We start from the raw sequence: 17508 nt of genomic DNA on the forward strand, positions 1-17508 counted from the left end.
TCGGCAACACACAAGCAGATAAGGTACAGAGACAGAAGGCTGATTCGGTAACCAAGGACAGGCAGGGTTGGCAACAGGTAATCAGATATGCGTAGGTACCGAATCGGAAAGCAGAGGGAGAGTCAGGAAAGCAATAGGTCATAACAGATATCAAACAAGGCCTAGTCTTGGGTGTGAGGTCCGTGGTCTCAACACCCTGGAACTAGTCTGAAGTATAACACAGTAGTAACACAGTATCCCTAGTCTTGGGTGTGAGGTCCGTGGTCTCAACACCCTGGAACTAGTCTGAAGTATAACACAATAGTAACACAGTATCCCTAGTCTTGGGTGTGAGGTCCGTGGTCTCAGCACCCTGGAACTAGTCTGAAGTATAACACAGTAGTAACACAGTATCCCTAGTCTTGGGTGTGAGGTCCATGGTCTCCACACCCTGGAACTAGTCTGAAGTATAACACAATATTAACACAGTAATCTGGCTAAGTGTGGATTCCCAGGTCCTCCTGGTTCAACCACACTGAAAGATCTGACTAAGGTCTGAGTGCTAACACATAAGCATTCGCAACGCCAGAGACCCAACAACTGACAGGCAAGGAGTATATATAGCAAAGTGCTTCTCAGCGCTGCCCAGTTCCCTTCAGCCAATCCTCTGCCACGCTGGGATCAGCTGATCGTCCCGATCAGCTGACCCCTCTCCTATTGGCATAAAGAGCCTGTCTTGCAGCGCACGCGCGCGCAGCTCTCCATCTGTGTGCACTACTAGGTTCAGACAAACCAGACGCATGCTGCTGCGGAGAAACCGCCGGTCTGAACACGGAAACAGCCGCCTTACTGTCAGACCGTGCGGCGGTGTCTCTGCAATCCATTACACAGTGTCAGTGAAATGTTGACATCTGCATTGTAACATAGCAAGATATCTACAAAAATTACAATATTATATACAGTATAATACAATGCTTAGCATGTGAGGTTTTTATGTCTAAAGTCCAAAAAAAGCAAAAATCTATTAACCCTTCGAACTCTCGCATGCAAATGTTCAAACAGATGCATTCACAGATTCACTCATCCAGGCACAACTGTTATCCCTACAGCTAAGTTAAAAGCCGGGGTTTTAGTTCACAGAAGAATGCATTCTTCACCTATACTGCACAGAAATACCCAGTTAAACATAGGTGTCCTAACTCTGGCCCTGTAACATGCATAGTGCAGACATGCAAACACATTCATTGCATCAAACCTATCAATGGATTAGGAGCACACATCCTGACGTCCTCTACTGGGACAGACAGTGCATCTTACCAATCGCACAAGGGAGCTAACGCTATGTGTCCATGTGCACCATGCACATACACCAGCATAAGCTGTGTGCATGCTGACAAACACATACAGGGGAAGGAGGGAGTGCACTGAATTAGACCCTAGCCACAGGGGTCAGTAACAAGAAAAAAAATACATATATCCAGGCACATCGCCTCTAAAAGCCGGGGTTTTAGTTCACAGAAGAATGCATTCTTATGCTTAGTCACTTATACTGCGCAGAAGTACCCATGTAGTTAGGACACCTATGTTTACCTGGGTACTTCTGCGCAGTATAGGTGACTAAGCATAAGAATGCATTCTTCTGTGAACTAAAACCCCGGCTTTTAACTTAGCTGTAGGGATAACAGTTGTGCCTGGATGAGTGAATCTGTGAATGCATTTGTTTGAACATTTGCATGCGAGAGTGCGAAGGGTTAATAGATTTTTGCTGTTTTCTAGCCACACCCCCTTCAGCACCTCCCTTTCCTTAATAACTTATTTAATGTCCTAACTAGAGGCGATGTGCCTGGATATATGTATATTTTTTTTTTAATTCCAAAAAAGACAAAAAAAACCTCTTCTTTATTTGAAAAATAGTTTTTCCCTATTATTACATTTTTCAAATTATTGAAAGAAGTTACAAACCCTATATGTGAATGATAAGAACAACATTCTTATGTAATAGTATATAGGCTCTGTACATATAGAAAATCTCTTTAAAAAAAACGCTCTTACCGTCTCTCCTTTTTATCAGTGGGTTTGTTGATTTCCCTGAAGATATTTGAAAGAACACCATCTGTCCAGTCTCTTGTTGTGGGGTCCAGTATGCCGTACAGTTCAATGACACTCATGGCTTTGGGGTTCAGAGTATACAGCTTTGTTGTAAGTCCAAGCCTGGTACAGAAAATGTTGTACTATTATTTGAATATTGTTGTTGGCAGTTGGCTGATGGTGTAATGGTTAAGGGCTCTGCCTCTGACACAGGAGACCAGGGTTCGAATCTCGGCTCTGCCTGTTCAGTAAGCCAGCACTAATTTAGTAGGAGACCTTTGGCAAGTCTCCCTTACACTGCTACTGCCAATAGAGCGCACCCTAGTGGCTGCTGCTCTGCTCTGGCGCTTTGAGTCCGCAAGGAGAAAAGCGCAATATAAATGTTATTTGTCTTGTCTTGTCTTATTTGTCTTGTTGTTAATGAAGCTCCACATATCAATCTGGTGAAAAAGGTTCTACTTAAAGAAGAAATCGCCTTCAGGAAAATGCAATCTTTGCTAGATCTGTAAGCGAGTACCTGACCAGCTGGGATTTTACATGCTTATTTTGCTGACTTCCAAACCATCAAAGGATTAGTACTTTTTATCCTACTGAGTTCCATGGCCTCAGGGTTAACCCATGAAGACATAAAAAGTTACTTAATTACCAAAGCATGTAGGACTTCAGCATTGCCTACATGTACCCACTGTAACACTGAAGTCTCCATTCTCACAGTTGTAAACCAGTAAGAGATATACACCAACTGAGAGTGCTTGAGAAGGGACATAAGTGCTATATTACATTTGTCAGAGGGGCACAGCAGTACACTGAACTTCAGCTTGGCCATCCGGTTGTTCTAAGTTATACATGTCAAACTCTGGCCCGCGGGCCAAATCTGGCCCTCAGAGCCATTAATTTGGCCCTCAAGTGGTTTCCCCACTTTGCATTATGCGTGGCCCTCTCTAGACCACCAGGGAAGAAGTGAAGCCCTAGAACACCAGGGAAGCAATATGGGGAGGTAGGGGGAAACCACTAAACACTAGGTACCGTAACTGTATACGGGAGGGTGGGGGCCTCAAGACACCAGGGAACTGTATAGGGGAGGGAGGACCACTAGGCACTAGGGAACTGTATAGGGGTTGGAGGAGAGCCAATAGAAACCAGGTAACTTTATAAGGGAGGAAGGTGGCCAGAAGACATTGAGTTTGTCCCACAATTAGGTCCTAGTGTACAATTTTCGGCCCACTTTGCATTTGAGTTTGACACTTCTGTGCTAAGTAAAGGAAATACAAAAGGTATTGATATATTTGAAACCCTTTTATCATAGTTGATCATCATGCTGAACTCATATCTTCCAGAAGGTTTGTACAGTAATTGCACAGGAAAGTGTTAAGTCAACAAAAGTCTACCTAATACTGGGGGGCACATCTAACTATCTATAGAGGGGAGGAACTCAGGTGGGTGGGGACCTACTTAATATTGGTGGTGGTATTGGGGGGGGGGGGTTAATTGCACATCTGGCTACCTATACTGGGTTGGTGGGCCTAAAATAGTAGTATAAAGAATCTCAGGATCAGTGCACCTGTTCTCAGTTATCAAGATTAGATGGTTTGCAAACATTCTTATTAACTATTTTCTTACAGTTTGCAAAACGCATACTAATTTTCTGTTTTAAGCTAAAATGGATTGAACGTATAGATTGAACAGGTGGAAGAATCTCCGTAAATGAGAGTGGGGCAGGAGTGATGGTAGATCCACAGCCCGTATCGGTACATTGCATTGATCCACAACCCATAGGGTTGTACTGTATCAAGCAGTGCAACGCTGTGGTTCAATCGACCCATTTTCAATAGATTTCCTGCTGAAATCTATTGAAAAATCAATGTGCTGCGTGTGGTAGGAAGGTAGGAATTGATCCCTTTCTGATCAGATTCCAATCCGAGAAGGATTGATTATTTTTGACACCTCTGGTGGTAATTTATATGTGTATGGCCACCTTTACAGCACAGCTTCCCATCTCCAAAATTACAGAAAAGGCTGCATGGAAAGTGAAAGTAACTTTTAATTAACCATTTCAGGAACTTTGTTTTTTTTTATAGTAATTATAATAGTGTGGTAGAGGGAAAACATTTTACTGTATTTATGCTTTAAAATATACAATTCATGGTCCAATCAGCAAGCTTGGGATCTACTGATCATAAATTTACATTGTTTGGTACTAATGGAGAAAGTTAGGTCTACAACCAGTTTAAGGTGTCTGACAGGAGTGCTTGGATCACTAAAGAGACTGAAAAGAATTAACAATATTCGGTATTCGTTTAAAAAACAAAAAACAAAACAAAAACAATACTCAGTATTCTAAATGTGAATTTAATTGCTGACTTGGAATCTTCATTTAAGGAAGACATGAAGGCTTCTGTCATACATTTTGCATCCTGAAAAGTGATTCACCTATAGTATCAAAGATAAACACTTACTTCGTCTGGGCCAAACACAAAGTGTTAATGACGACAGATTTGCCCCCTCCAGTGGGTCCAACAACCATAGTGGTGTGACGGGTCAGCATTGTCTCATACATCTGAACAACTTTATCCACCTGCAAGCCATAACATTAATTTACTATTTCAATACATGAATCTTAAAATGTCAAGGTAACATAAATATACCATAATAGAATAATACAGCATGGTAGCTAATTAGTCAGCTGTCTCACCTTACAGCTGTAGAATCGATTATCAATTCAAGGCAATGATTCTCAAACTCTTCCAGGTAAGGACCCTCAGTATTAGGTAGTTAGAGGTACCCTTCTGTATTAGGTAGCCAGTGGTCCCTTCAGTATTAGGTAGCCAGAGGTTCCCCCAGTATTAAGTAGCCAAAGATGTTAGTGTTTGGTAGCCAGGGGTTCCCCTCTGTATTAGGTAGCTAGAAGTCCCTTAAGTACTAGGTAGACAGAGGTTCCCCCAGTATTAGGTAGCCAAATGTGTCCCTCAGTATTAGGTAGCCAGAGGTGCACCTCAATAGAAGGTAGCCAGAGATTCCCCCAGTATTAGGCAGCAAGAGGTGCTCCTCAGTATTAGGAAGCTAGAGGTCCCTTCAATATTAGGAAGCTAGAGGTCCCTTCAATATTAGGAAGCTAGAGGTCCCTTCAATATTAGGTAGCTAGAGGTGCCCCCAGTACAAGGTAGCAAGATGTTCCTTCAGTGTTAGGTAACCAGAGGTGACCCCAATATTAGCTAGCCAGAGGTTAAGCAATACTTTCTAATGTTCCATGGTGGACTACTGTGTGTGCCTTTAGTGACTGCAGCTCTCAAAGTGCTTTGAGTCTAATAGGAGAACAGCGCTATGCAAGTGTTTATGTTTACACTGAAAACCAGCTTTATTTACAACAGATGCTAACACAGATACAGAGACATTTGAACATGCTGCTCAATTTTACACCTATCCTACAGCCTGTGCAATGACCAACATGCATACATTTGCTAGTCCTTTATAAAAACAATTTTTGATTTACAGTAAGAAATCAGCAGGTAGCCCATTAGATGTTTAGCACAAGTGTAAAACATTCAATTGTTAAATGCTAATCCACAGTGGCGTAGCTAAGAAGCTGTGAGCCCCAGCGCAAGTTTTACATGGGGCCCCCCAAGCACTTTATACATAACAATTGATATGGCGCACCAAAATCAATCCAGCTCAACCACAGTGTCAGAGGTGCAAGAAAGGGATGGGAAACAATGTGTTAATGATCACTACTATTCAAAGCATCATAGAAGGGCATATTACCAACACAGGACCAATAGAGAGCCAATAATGTGGTTGAGGGTGGGCCCCTCGGGGGCCCCTCTGGCCCAAGAGCCCAGTTGCAACCTCTGCAACCCTTATTGCTACGCCACTGCTAAGCCACTTGAATGAGCAGTCATAAACTGTGTTATAATCATAAAATAACTATTCCAGGTGTTTATGAATGTAGCTATTTTACCATATCAACAATTTTACACCATGACTGATTAACAAACAGATGAACAGGTTCATTTTATCGAAATTATTAATTCTGCCAATGCTTTTACCTGCACAGGAAGCAGAACGTAATCATTGTCTTTCAGAGCTTCTTCCACTGCATCATTAAATTTGGGGTAGCGAACACGGGGACAATCCAGTCCCGGGAACAAGTCAGAGATCAAACCAAGGAAGAGAGGAACATCTTCAAACACAAACTTAGGGAGATTCATGTCTCTCAAAGCTCTCATCAGGACAACATCCTAGACATGGGAATTCACAAAAGTATAACATTGGTGGAATGCAACAAATCAAAATATTTACAGTATTAACACGGGCATGAGGAGAGCAATGAGAGGGAGGGGAGGTACCGGGGGGGGGGGGGTATGTTACTGGGGGAATGAGGGGATAAGGGAAGGGAGAAAAACGAGTTGATGGCATTGTTTTTTTTATAAAGTACAGAGTTGGTACTTATGTGTTCCGCGCTGGTGGCAAAAAGCTTGTCATATTGCCTGTCGACTGATAAAACTGTTCAATAGATATATTTAAAAAAAAAAATATTTACAAAAATACTGCTAAATATAAATCTCAGAAGAAAGTTTTTTATTCAAAAATCATACATATAGTCTTTTTGCCAAATTTGCTGGTAGCCCTCCATGAAAAAGAAAAAAGAATTGTCTCTGAAATAAACTAAAAGTAAGGCTGCGTTCACAGTGGTGCGCTGTGGTGTAATGGCCACTTTGTAATGCGACTTACCGCACTGCACTACTTATTCGATGTACACAGTGCGACGGTAGCATTGGGGTAAAATGGGTTGCAGTATGTTTATGCACTGTGCTGAACGCATGTTAACAGGTAAAGTGAAGAAAACTTTTTTTATTGACTTTATGCTTCCCTGTATGCGATGCAATGTGGCCGTGAATGCAGTCTTTCTCAAATAACTGACACAAATCATCATCCATTCCATATTTCACAAAATTCACTTTGCATATTAGAGCTGCCTCTAAACATAACCAAGCCTGTCCATATTTCACAGTAGGCATGGTGTTATTTTTTTTATTTTTCTTCTGTGTACACTGTACACAGAGCTAATTTGACTTGCCAAAAAGCATTGAAGCTTGTCAATACGCATTTTAGCAAATTCCATCTGGATGTCCTATGTTTTTTATTTCAACAGTGGATCCCGCCTGAATCTTCTTCCATTGAGTATATTGTCTTGCATACAGCTTGTATCTGTTTGGAAATTGTCCTTTTTGCTTAACACTATAACAATCCTTCTGCTCATAAAAGTTCTATCATAATATTTGCTACTGTTGTTAGAGGAACATAGGCAGCATTCCCCCTAAAAAATACATTAACAGGCAACAATTTACTCCCTCAATCTAAAGGGGAAAAAAAAACACAAAACAGGGCAGTGCTTCTTTCCATAAAACACATACCGTAATTAGGTAGAATTCCCCTTAGCCCCTGATGTGTCATTACATGATGAAACCGGTAGGGCGGAGCCAGGGTCACACACACTAGCATGCAGAGCAGAAAACAATGAGGAGGACTAGAGAGATGTGGCAATCCACTCGTCTAAGGAGGTGGTGATGTACATTGCTGTTTTGTTTACTTTCAAATGTACAGGCATTACTGTTTCAAGCTGATATTAAATATGGTTTTACACATAACAGTTCCTTCTGTTTAAGACATTTAGGGCAATAGATTGGAAGCACTGGTGGCACTATAAAAGCCTACGCTGCACTGTAGCATCTGGTGAGCAAGAGAAAAAGGGGGGAGCGCCTGAACCCGCAGGTGGTGTTTTCCCTACTCTATGCACTCTGAGGCTGTATGTGGTGTTGACGCTCTCACAGAGGATGTCTGTTGTAATTACAGGCTGCACAATGGTGTGCTTTGATTCTCTTAAGGGTGTCTGTCATCATTGAATAGTGGACTTTCCAATACTGGTGAAAAAAGAGCACTACTGGATAAAGAAATATTAAAGTAAAGTGGCTACAGGTGATCTGAGGACAGTGCCCTCCACTGGAATACAACATTGCAAGCAGTATAACTGGACTCATAAAGTGGAAAGGGAGTTGAGCGCAGCTATACCAGCCATGCTTCGTTTTAACTTACCTCACTGAGATCCGGTGAGCCCCTTTTCAGCTCTCCAGCCATCACCAGGACAGACTTCAGGGCACGTAACCCAAAATCATAATGGTGCTGCTTGGACAGCTGTTCTCGGGCAAGCTTGTACAAAACAGTCATCTTTTTAGCCAAGTTCTGTAGTAATACAGAAAAAGTTAAACAAATAAACAATCATGTTAGTTTTTATTTAAAAAAATATTTTATTGGACATGTAAAGAAATAAAAGAATAAAAAAAATACATTTAAAAGGTACCTCAAAATAGGTTAAATAAAAATATGCCTATATTACATAAGTTACTTAAATTCATTTAAAATTATATTTTCTTTCTTTGTAATTTGCTTTGATAGTACACAAATAAAAACTTGCTATTTCCTTCGAGTAATGGCATGACATTGAACAAACACATACTGCACTGGTACTGTGATAACAATGATAAATACAATTCATTACAGACAGAACCCACCTGTTCAATTGTTTTTGATATTAATATGAAAGCATGAACCCTGCCTGAACCACTGTTTCTGGAATTGACCACCAAGCACAGCAGTTGATCTGACATGTTGCTAAGTAGTCAGAGTTGACCAGACAGATGGGAAATATTGCAAACTCCTGCAGCTAAGTACAACACCTATTAATATTATTCTATAGAAATGTCCAATCTATTGAGACTGTGTAGTGTCTTTTTATAGACCAATCAAAATGGCTACTGACTGATGTACGGAATTCATCTGTCTTTAGACAGCCGAGTTATGTGCCGGCAGGGATGGCAATTGCGTATTTTTAATATGTGGAGGTACTGAACCAGTTAACACCCCCCAGGAGCAATTAACCTTAACTCAATGGCCACCCTCGCGCCCCCCCAATCATGCACCCGTTATCAGTAGCTGCAGTTCGCATAGCAGACAGCCCTGGCACCATCTATTAAGTGGGCTGCAAGATATGTACACGCCTCTTTAAGCTGTTCTGTGATTGACAACTTACACACATGGTAGGTATTCTCTGTAAACTGCAGGACAATTTAGCTATTCTATAACACTATAACAGGTCTTCAGTTTATTACTGCTTTTTCAGGAACTGTAATTTTTTTTTTGAAGTTTTCTGTTTCAGGGACTTAAAGGAGAACTGTAACCTCCTGAAAAACAACAAAACAAAACAAGATACTCACCTAAGAAGATCCCTTAGCCTTCCCGTTCCTCTCTGTGTCCCTTGTTTCACTGCCGGACCACCGTTCAAATCTCCCACTGGCTGCATCTTCGGGTTTCCTCTGGAGTACTTGGGTCTCTGAGTATTTCTAAAGATGAGCGGCTCAGTGTTGCGCACGCACAAATCTGTGCTCGCGCGTGTGCAGTACAGAGTAACTGGTCACTGGAAGAACTCAGAGACCCGAGTACTTCTCCGACATTAAAATTGGAGGCTGTAATAGGACCTGAAAATGCAGCCAGCAGGAGATTTAAATGAGGGCCTGGCGGTAGAAGGAGGGGGGACACAGAGAGGAACGGAAAGGCTCTAAGAGATCCAGAGCCTTCCCCCCTCTTAGATGAGTATATACATTTTTTCAGGAAGTTCTATTTTTCCTTTTAGACAAGAAACAGGAGGATTTCAATGGAATAGTTCACACAACTGTGATAAACAATAATTATACACAATAACACAGGCTGTGATGCAATGGATTTGGTGTTCTGGACAAGGTTGTATCATTATTGCAAACACCATGGAAAAGCGGGCAATCGATTATCATGGTAATGTATTGCTGTCTACCTCATGCTTGCACTGACAAAATTGGCTGCTCTACATTGTATAAGCACAGGTTGCACATAATTATGTTACAAATGCAATAGACGTGTAGATAAGTGTAAATTTTAAGAAATGTAGTAAATTATGACACAATCCAGATTAGGCATTCACAATGCGATGTCCAGCATAAATCACAGATTTAAATAGTAAGCCTACCTTGGCTAAAAGAAAGCCCTCAGAAAAGAGCATGATTTCACAGATTTGCTGAAGATCAGGTACAATTACAACCACTGGCCTAAAAAGAGCTTTCACAGATTCTGGTAACTCTGTGCGGCCAGCATAACCAGGATTCATGGTAATGAAGATTCCCATCCGAGAATCCAGGGCGATCTCTTGACCTTCAAACTGAAAATCAGACGACATTTAACTTTTAGTTTGTTCTTAACTACAACATCAGAGCTTCTCATTCTCAAATGTACATTTATTAAATACCTAAAGTGGTACTTTTCCACCTACTTATGGTACTTTTTCAAAAGCAAAGTGCTGAAAAGTTATTCTAAATAGAATATACCGGTAAAAAAATATTTCCTAGGAGAAAACTTGGGAGGAAAAGTTAATTGCATATGTGCCATGGTGTTTTGTAGCGTTCCCCAACCCTGTCCTCAAGGCCCACCAACAGTGCAAAACACGTACTGTTGGTGGGCCTTGAGGACAGGGTTGGGGAACTCTGTTTTACAGCATATCTGTCCTATCATGTTATTTTTAAATTCCGGTTAATAATACAGGTGTAATGTTACAGCCCTCTTACATGATAGCTTATCATTGCATAATAAACTGTTATTGTTACACTGTATCTGATTTTTTTCAAAGTTTCTATTGTTGCCCATCACAAACACAGTGCTCTGAAATACCTTCATGAAGCAAGCGAAGTGTGGTCCGGCCATACTTTGTGCCTACGCAGCTTCAAAAACACATACTTTCCAGAATTCAGTATGAAACGTGCATCCCTCTCTTTCCATCTAAAGCAAGCAAAGATCCATTCTATGTATACCTGGTGTTGCAGGCATTTCTGTGCATTACGCTGTGAAACGCACAGCAATGCAAGTGAAACCTTTTTTGTCCTTTAAAAAAAAATAATGTTCAGTGTGCAAACAGAAACAGATCTACCAATGCGGCTTACCTGAAATTTCTTTAAGTGATGCATTAAGGCATTTCGGATAGTTTGTATCTGTGAAGAAATGACTGATAGCACTGAAGCATCAATTCGGTTGAACTCATCAAAGCAGCCCCAAGCACCACACTGAGCAAGGCCAGAGAAGATTTTACCAACAGCCTAAAAAAGTAAGACAAGGAAAATAGATTCCACTTGAATTCTAATTTAAAAGTTTGTTTGATATGCTTGAAATGTAATATCTGTAAGAGAAATGTGTGGAAGTTTAGGCCATTATATACATTCAGAAATGTATAACAATTACCAGTTATAAAATAAATAAAAGCTTGATAGGTTTAAAGGGCACCTGTAGGGAAAAAAATGCCCCAAATGGTTACTGCCTCGAGAGAGGGAAGCCTCTGGTTCCTCCAAAAGGCCGTCCTCCTCTGCTTGGCCATTCAACAAGGGCTTTGTCAACAACTCACGCATGGGCAGTAGCGCAGACTCAATCGGGCTTGGCTTTTTCCGCTGAAGCCCGAGCAGGATTGTGCTACTTAACCACTTTAGGATCCTTGGTACGCATATCCACGCCCCTTTAAACTACACGTGCAGATCAGGGGGGTAGATATGCGTACTGCTGCCTTACCGTTGCGTTCACGATCCCCGCGCTGTTTACCGTCGATCCTCTGTCGCAACCCCCTCCATCTGTTATCAGGATGTGAGAATCTTTTGATTCTCAATCCCGATCACCTTTCCCGTGTCTTCAGAGAGCTTGTAAATGTCACACAAGCTATCAGACCCGACACTTCTGTGTTCGGCAGTGTTCTATTAATAGGAACATGGTCTCATCTTGTGGCCAAAAAGTAAAATACACCTATTTATGCCACTATACTGTTTTACATAGAAAGTTTATTATTATTTTTTATTTTATTACTTTTAACCTCTTCCAACCCTGCCCCACAGTTATAGAAATAAAACACTTGTTCAAAAAAAAAATAAAAAAAATTACATCATTTAATTTTTTTTTACATAAATAGTTACCTTAGGGACTTTTCTAATACAGATGTCATGAGAGTATATCAGTGTTAATGTTGCAAAAAAAAGTTCTTGTAATAAGTGAAAAAGTATTAAAAATCCCTAAATGGAAAAATGCTCCTTTATTTCCAGATAAAATATTATCACCATACATTGTACTAGGGACACAATTGAAAATGTTGTAATAAACCAGACAAGTGGGCAAATAAAATGGGTGGGTTTTATGTACCAAAGCACATTTTATTTTAAAACTATAATGGCTGAAAACTGAGAAATAATCATTTTTTTCCCTTATTATTCCTTTTACAATGCATATAAAATAAAATAATTCATAGCAAAAAACTACCATCCAAAGAAAGCATAATTTGTGGCGAAAAAAAACTATATATAGATCATTTCAGTGTGATAAGTAACATCAAAGTTATCGCTGAATGAATGGGAGGAGCGCTGACATGTGAAAGTTGTTTTGGTTTTTAAGGGAAAAAACCTGTGATCCTGAAGTTGTTAAAAGGGACCTGAAGTAAAGCTGAGTACACACGTACGATAACGATCGTTCAAAAACGAACGATAACGACAATCGGAACGATAATCGTGCGTTCAAAAAGTGTGAACGATCGTTTTTGTGAACGATAACGATCGTTATCGTTCAATCGGACCGATCCAACCCGGCGGATTTTTTCGAAAGATAATCGTTCAATCGTTGCAGTGTGTACAAAGATCGTCCGATAACGCATGTTCTTATTGCCTGTCATAACGTCACTTCCGTTTGCGCACGCATTTTTTTATCGTTCGTCGTTCAGTACTTTATACTTATATCGTTCACGTGTGTACACAATCGTTCATTACGAACGATCTTTTCAGTCTAATTTGAATATCGTGTAAACGTCACGAATCGTTCGTAACGAACGATCTTTATCGGACGTGTATACGAACCTTAAGAGGTATATGGAGGCTGCCCTATTTATTTCCTTTTAATCAATACCAGTTGCCTGGCAGCCCTGCTTGTCTATTTCTCTGCAGTAGTATCTGAATAACATCAGAAACGAGCATGCAGCTAATCTTGTCAAATCTGACTTTAACCACTTGAGGACCCACCCTTTACCCCCCTTAAGGACCAGCGCTGTTTGTTGTGATCTGTGCTGGGTGGGCTCTGCAGCCCCCAGCACAGATCAGGGTGCACGCAGAGCGATCAGATCGCCCCCCTTTTTTCCCCCCTATGGGGATGATGTGCAGGGGGGGTCTGATCGCTCCTGCCTGCAGGCATGTTGCGGGGGGGGGGGGCACCTCAAAGCCCCCCTCCGCGGCGACATTCTCCCCCTCCCTCTCCTACCTTCCCCCCCCCCCCCCCCCGGTGATCCGGGCTGCACAGGACGTCCCGTCACATGGCGGCGATCCCCGGCCGCTGATTGGCCGGGGAACGCCGATCTGCCTTACGGCGCTGCTGCGCAGCAGCGCCGTACAATGTAAACAAAGTGGATTATTTCCGCTTGTGTTTACATTTAGCCTGCGAGCCTATTCACGGAGCCCCCCGCCGTGAATTGACAGGAAGCAGCCGCTCGCGCGAGCGGCTGCTTCCTGATTAATCAGCCTGCAGCTGGCGACGCAGAACTGCGTTGCTGGTCCTGCAGCTGGCAACTTGGCCGACGCACGGTATAAGCGTGCGGTCGGCAAGTGGTTAAAGTCTGAAACACCTGATCTGCTGCATGCTTGTTCAGGGGCTATGGCTAATAGTATTAAAGGCAGAGGATCAGCAGGGCTGCCAGGCAACTGGTATTGCTTAAAAGGAAATAAACATGGCAGCCTCCATATACCTCTCTCTTCCGTTCCCCTTTAAAGGTGTAGTACGGCCAAACACCTGCAATCTCCTGTGGTCTCAGCACTGGAAAGGCCTGGATGAAGAGGACGAGGTAAGTATACAAATTGTCGGCATGCAAACCTCACACGTTTGCTTTAAAAATAAAAGTGGAACTCCAATATGTGGTACATGTAAGTACACCTCCATTTGAAGCAGTTATTACAGTATAATATGTAGTGTCCTGTCACAATAAATGTACGCTGGTAGTGCTAACATTACCTTGTAGTCCATGCCTTCACCACAGTTTGTCACCACACACAGCAAGCCCAGAGCTTTAGCCAGATCTTTAGTTGTCTCTGTCTTACCAGTTCCAGCTGGCCCAGCAGGTGCACCACCTAAATACATGGACAGGGCCTAGACAAGGAGAAATCAACAAGACCAGTTCATAAGCAATGGGATCCTATTTCTGTTCATAGCATTGAATGGACCAAAATATTTAAGTAGCCACAAACAGTTTTCACCAGTGGGTGGCATGCATGAGAAATCTGCAAATCCTGCTTTTGTATTAGGATATCACAGTGGGGACTTCAAACAAGCTATTACCAGCATTCCTGGAAGTGCACCTTAAGCCATCAGTCCAAATAAATTGTTACCTAACCTAGGAATTTATTGCAGAATAATTGATGAAACAAAACAGACAATTCTTTTACACACACATTTTTTAGAATCTAAAATGTAAAAACTTAACTGAATATAGCTTAACCTCCTGGGGGATACAATAATATCGCCAGGGGGCGGCGCAGCACATTTTTTTTAAATTATTTTTTTTTTAATCATGTAGCTAGCCTAGCACTAGCTACATGATAGCCGCTGTGCAGCGGCATCCCCCCACCCCCTCCGATCGCCTCCGGCAATCAAAGCAAACAGGAAATCCCGTTCAGAACGGGATTTCCTGTTTGGCTTCCCCCGTCGCCATGGCGACAATCGGGATGACGTCGTGACGTCAGAGGGAGTCCCGATCCACCCCTCAGCGCTGCCTGGTACTGATTGGCCAGGCTGCGCACGGGGTCTTGGGGGGGGGGAGCGGCGCGGCACGGCGGGTAGCGGCGAATCAGCGTCGGCGATCGGTATATACACGCAGCTAGCAAAGTGCTAGCTGCGTGCAACAAAAAAAAATTATGCAAATCGGCCCACCAGGGCCTGAGAAATCCTCTGTGGCGGCTTACCCCGAGCTCAGCTCAGGATTATCCCCCAGAGGGTTAACCTCCTTGCCGGTTATCCCGAGCTCAGCTCGGGGTAACCTGCGCAGGAGGATTTCTCAGGCCCCGCTGGGCCGATTTGCATAATTTTTTTTCCTACACGCAGCTAGCACTTTGCTAGCTGCGTGTAGTACGCGATCGCCGCCGCTCGCCGCCGATTCGCCGCTACCCGCCGCACCGCCCCCCCCCACCGCCCCAGACCCCTGCGCAGCCTGGCCAATCAGTGCCAGGCAGCGCTGAGGGGCGGTTCGGGATTCCCTGTGACGTCTCGACGTCCATGACGTCGGTGACGTCATCCCGCCCCGTCGCCATGGCGACCGGGGAAGCCCTGCAGGAAATCCTGTTCTCAACGGGATTTCCTGCATACTCTGATCGCCGAAGGCGATCGGAGTGGGTTGGGGGATGCCGCCGCTCAGCGGCTATCATGTAGCGAGCCCTGGGCTCGCTACATGATTTAAAAAATAAATAAATAAATAAAAAGTGCGGCGCTGCCTCCTTGCCGGATTTTTTAGACCGGCAAGGAGGTTAATGAATAAAATTGCTTATTTTTAACAATGTTACTTTATAAATTATTTATTCAGGGTTTGCCCTTTATAAAGCCTTTACCTGATTTAAATTCTTAACTTTCGTGAGAGGAAGGACATCTTTGCTGGTAAGGGAATCACTGTGGAATGTTTGTTTAGTATGTTTTCCGAGGTCAGTAGAAAAAACACCTGGTTTCCCACAATGCTCTGGGAGAAGAACTCTGCATATCTAAACAGCCTAGATTAAACATCACTAAGAGGGAGGGGTTACATGCCAATATAGAGCTATAAATAGATATAGGAAGTGTTTCTGATGCTGGAAACCAGGATAATTAACATAAAAGTGGTTATCCTGAATAATTTACTACATTCTACTATATGTCACTATGGTGCCTCTTTAAGCATAAAATGTTCTTGAATATACAGGTACAAATTAGCTAGCATTCTTTTACATAGTAATCAGTTGAAGCAAAGTACACTATTTGTTAGTAATACACAGTAGGGTACCTGGGTAAGGGTTAGGTATATGCGGTCAGTCAAGGGGGTGATGACTAGTCTCCCATTAAGTCCCATGTACTCATATCCATAGGCAAATGTCCCTGTGCACTGTCGGACATTCAATTCGTCAGGCTCTCGATCCCAGTAAAATCTCAGCTGGCTTTCCCATTCAAATTCACGGGCATCCATGATACTAGTTAAGAAGAATAGGAAAGGAATATTTTTAAATAATACTGTTAATTACTGAGAAGTGTTATGATAATACGTCTTACTCTACTGTACCTGTCTCTGACAAATATGTCTACTATGTCTCTGGCATGCACATCAATGATCAGCACAGTGTTGTACTTCTTCCTGTCATTTTGGCTTAGTGGTGTGGTAATTCTGGTGACCAATTCATCAATCTGTTGGTGCATTTTCTTTGCATAGGTTTTCAGTGCTTGCTTCTCCCCTTTCTTCACTTTACGAAAAACATCCTCCACTTCCCACGTCCACCACACCTGATTACCAGCCAATACCACCATGCCTTGGTACGAAAGCATCCAGTCAACCCTGTAATGATAACATGTTCCATAAACAGTTATTTGCACAAGTTCTGCCACAAACAGCTGTCACCTGACGCCATTAAGTTATCCACTTGTTTAAACAGGCTTTAAAATGAGGCAGGGGCTGCAATGCAAGCGTGAGGCACTTGTAAGCTGGTATGGCAAACCAGTGTTTCAAAAATTCAGTCATCTATGATTCTACGACTTCAATTGTCACCTTATAGGAACGAGGGCTACTGTACACATTGGCATCAGCTATAGGGATTCAGCATTGTTATCTGGTTAGTAGCAGCTAACAGTCATTGCTAAAGATGATGGGAAGTGTAGTCCTGTGCCCAACAGGGATCCGGTGTGGAAAACAATATCAACCCCTACCTAAAGCCCTGCAGAGGGCAGAAATGAACAGAATGAGAATGTCATACATAGACATATGACTATGGTAGGGATTAGATTGTGAGCCCCTCTGAGGGACAGTTAGAAGACACCCAAGGTGAAAATAAACTAATGAAATAAACAATTGTATCTACCCTCCTTCTCCTAAAAATGACATTTTAAGATATTCCACCATTTTATTTTATATTTAAATCTACTTTTTAAGTTTTAACTGTTTTATTGTTTTTGCTCAATGACACATTCATTGAAGTATGCCAGAGCTAAAATCTATGAACTATTGACCCTGTTAATCTCTTTCCTGCTCTCAGAAGCCTTTTTCTGCTAGGGAAGTGTTTTATAGTTGGAAATTCTTATCAGTGAGGTTCACACTGTAGTCTGACCCAGTCCTGACTCAGACAGGAACTG

The 17508-nt window shown here is 42.3% G+C and overlaps 1 protein-coding gene across 1 annotated transcript in view; it reads right to left on the minus strand.

Annotated features, from left to right (window-relative positions):
• Window positions 1-17508, minus strand: part of DNAH10 (dynein axonemal heavy chain 10) — a 182728-nt gene that overhangs the window by 96254 nt on the left and 68966 nt on the right. The window contains exons 31-39 of the mRNA XM_068244102.1: window positions 16448-16717; window positions 16175-16358; window positions 14164-14298; window positions 11085-11237; window positions 10121-10309; window positions 8158-8304; window positions 6111-6302; window positions 4524-4642; window positions 2032-2190 (exon numbers count right to left, since the gene is read on the minus strand). Of these exons, the coding sequence (XP_068100203.1) occupies window positions 2032-2190; window positions 4524-4642; window positions 6111-6302; window positions 8158-8304; window positions 10121-10309; window positions 11085-11237; window positions 14164-14298; window positions 16175-16358; window positions 16448-16717 (1548 nt within the window). The remainder of the gene's footprint in view (window positions 1-2031; window positions 2191-4523; window positions 4643-6110; window positions 6303-8157; window positions 8305-10120; window positions 10310-11084; window positions 11238-14163; window positions 14299-16174; window positions 16359-16447; window positions 16718-17508) is intronic.

The sequence above is a fragment of the Hyperolius riggenbachi genome, chromosome 1 (genome assembly GCF_040937935.1).
Source record: "Hyperolius riggenbachi isolate aHypRig1 chromosome 1, aHypRig1.pri, whole genome shotgun sequence".
In the NCBI taxonomy this organism is placed as follows: Eukaryota; Metazoa; Chordata; class Amphibia; order Anura; family Hyperoliidae; genus Hyperolius; species Hyperolius riggenbachi.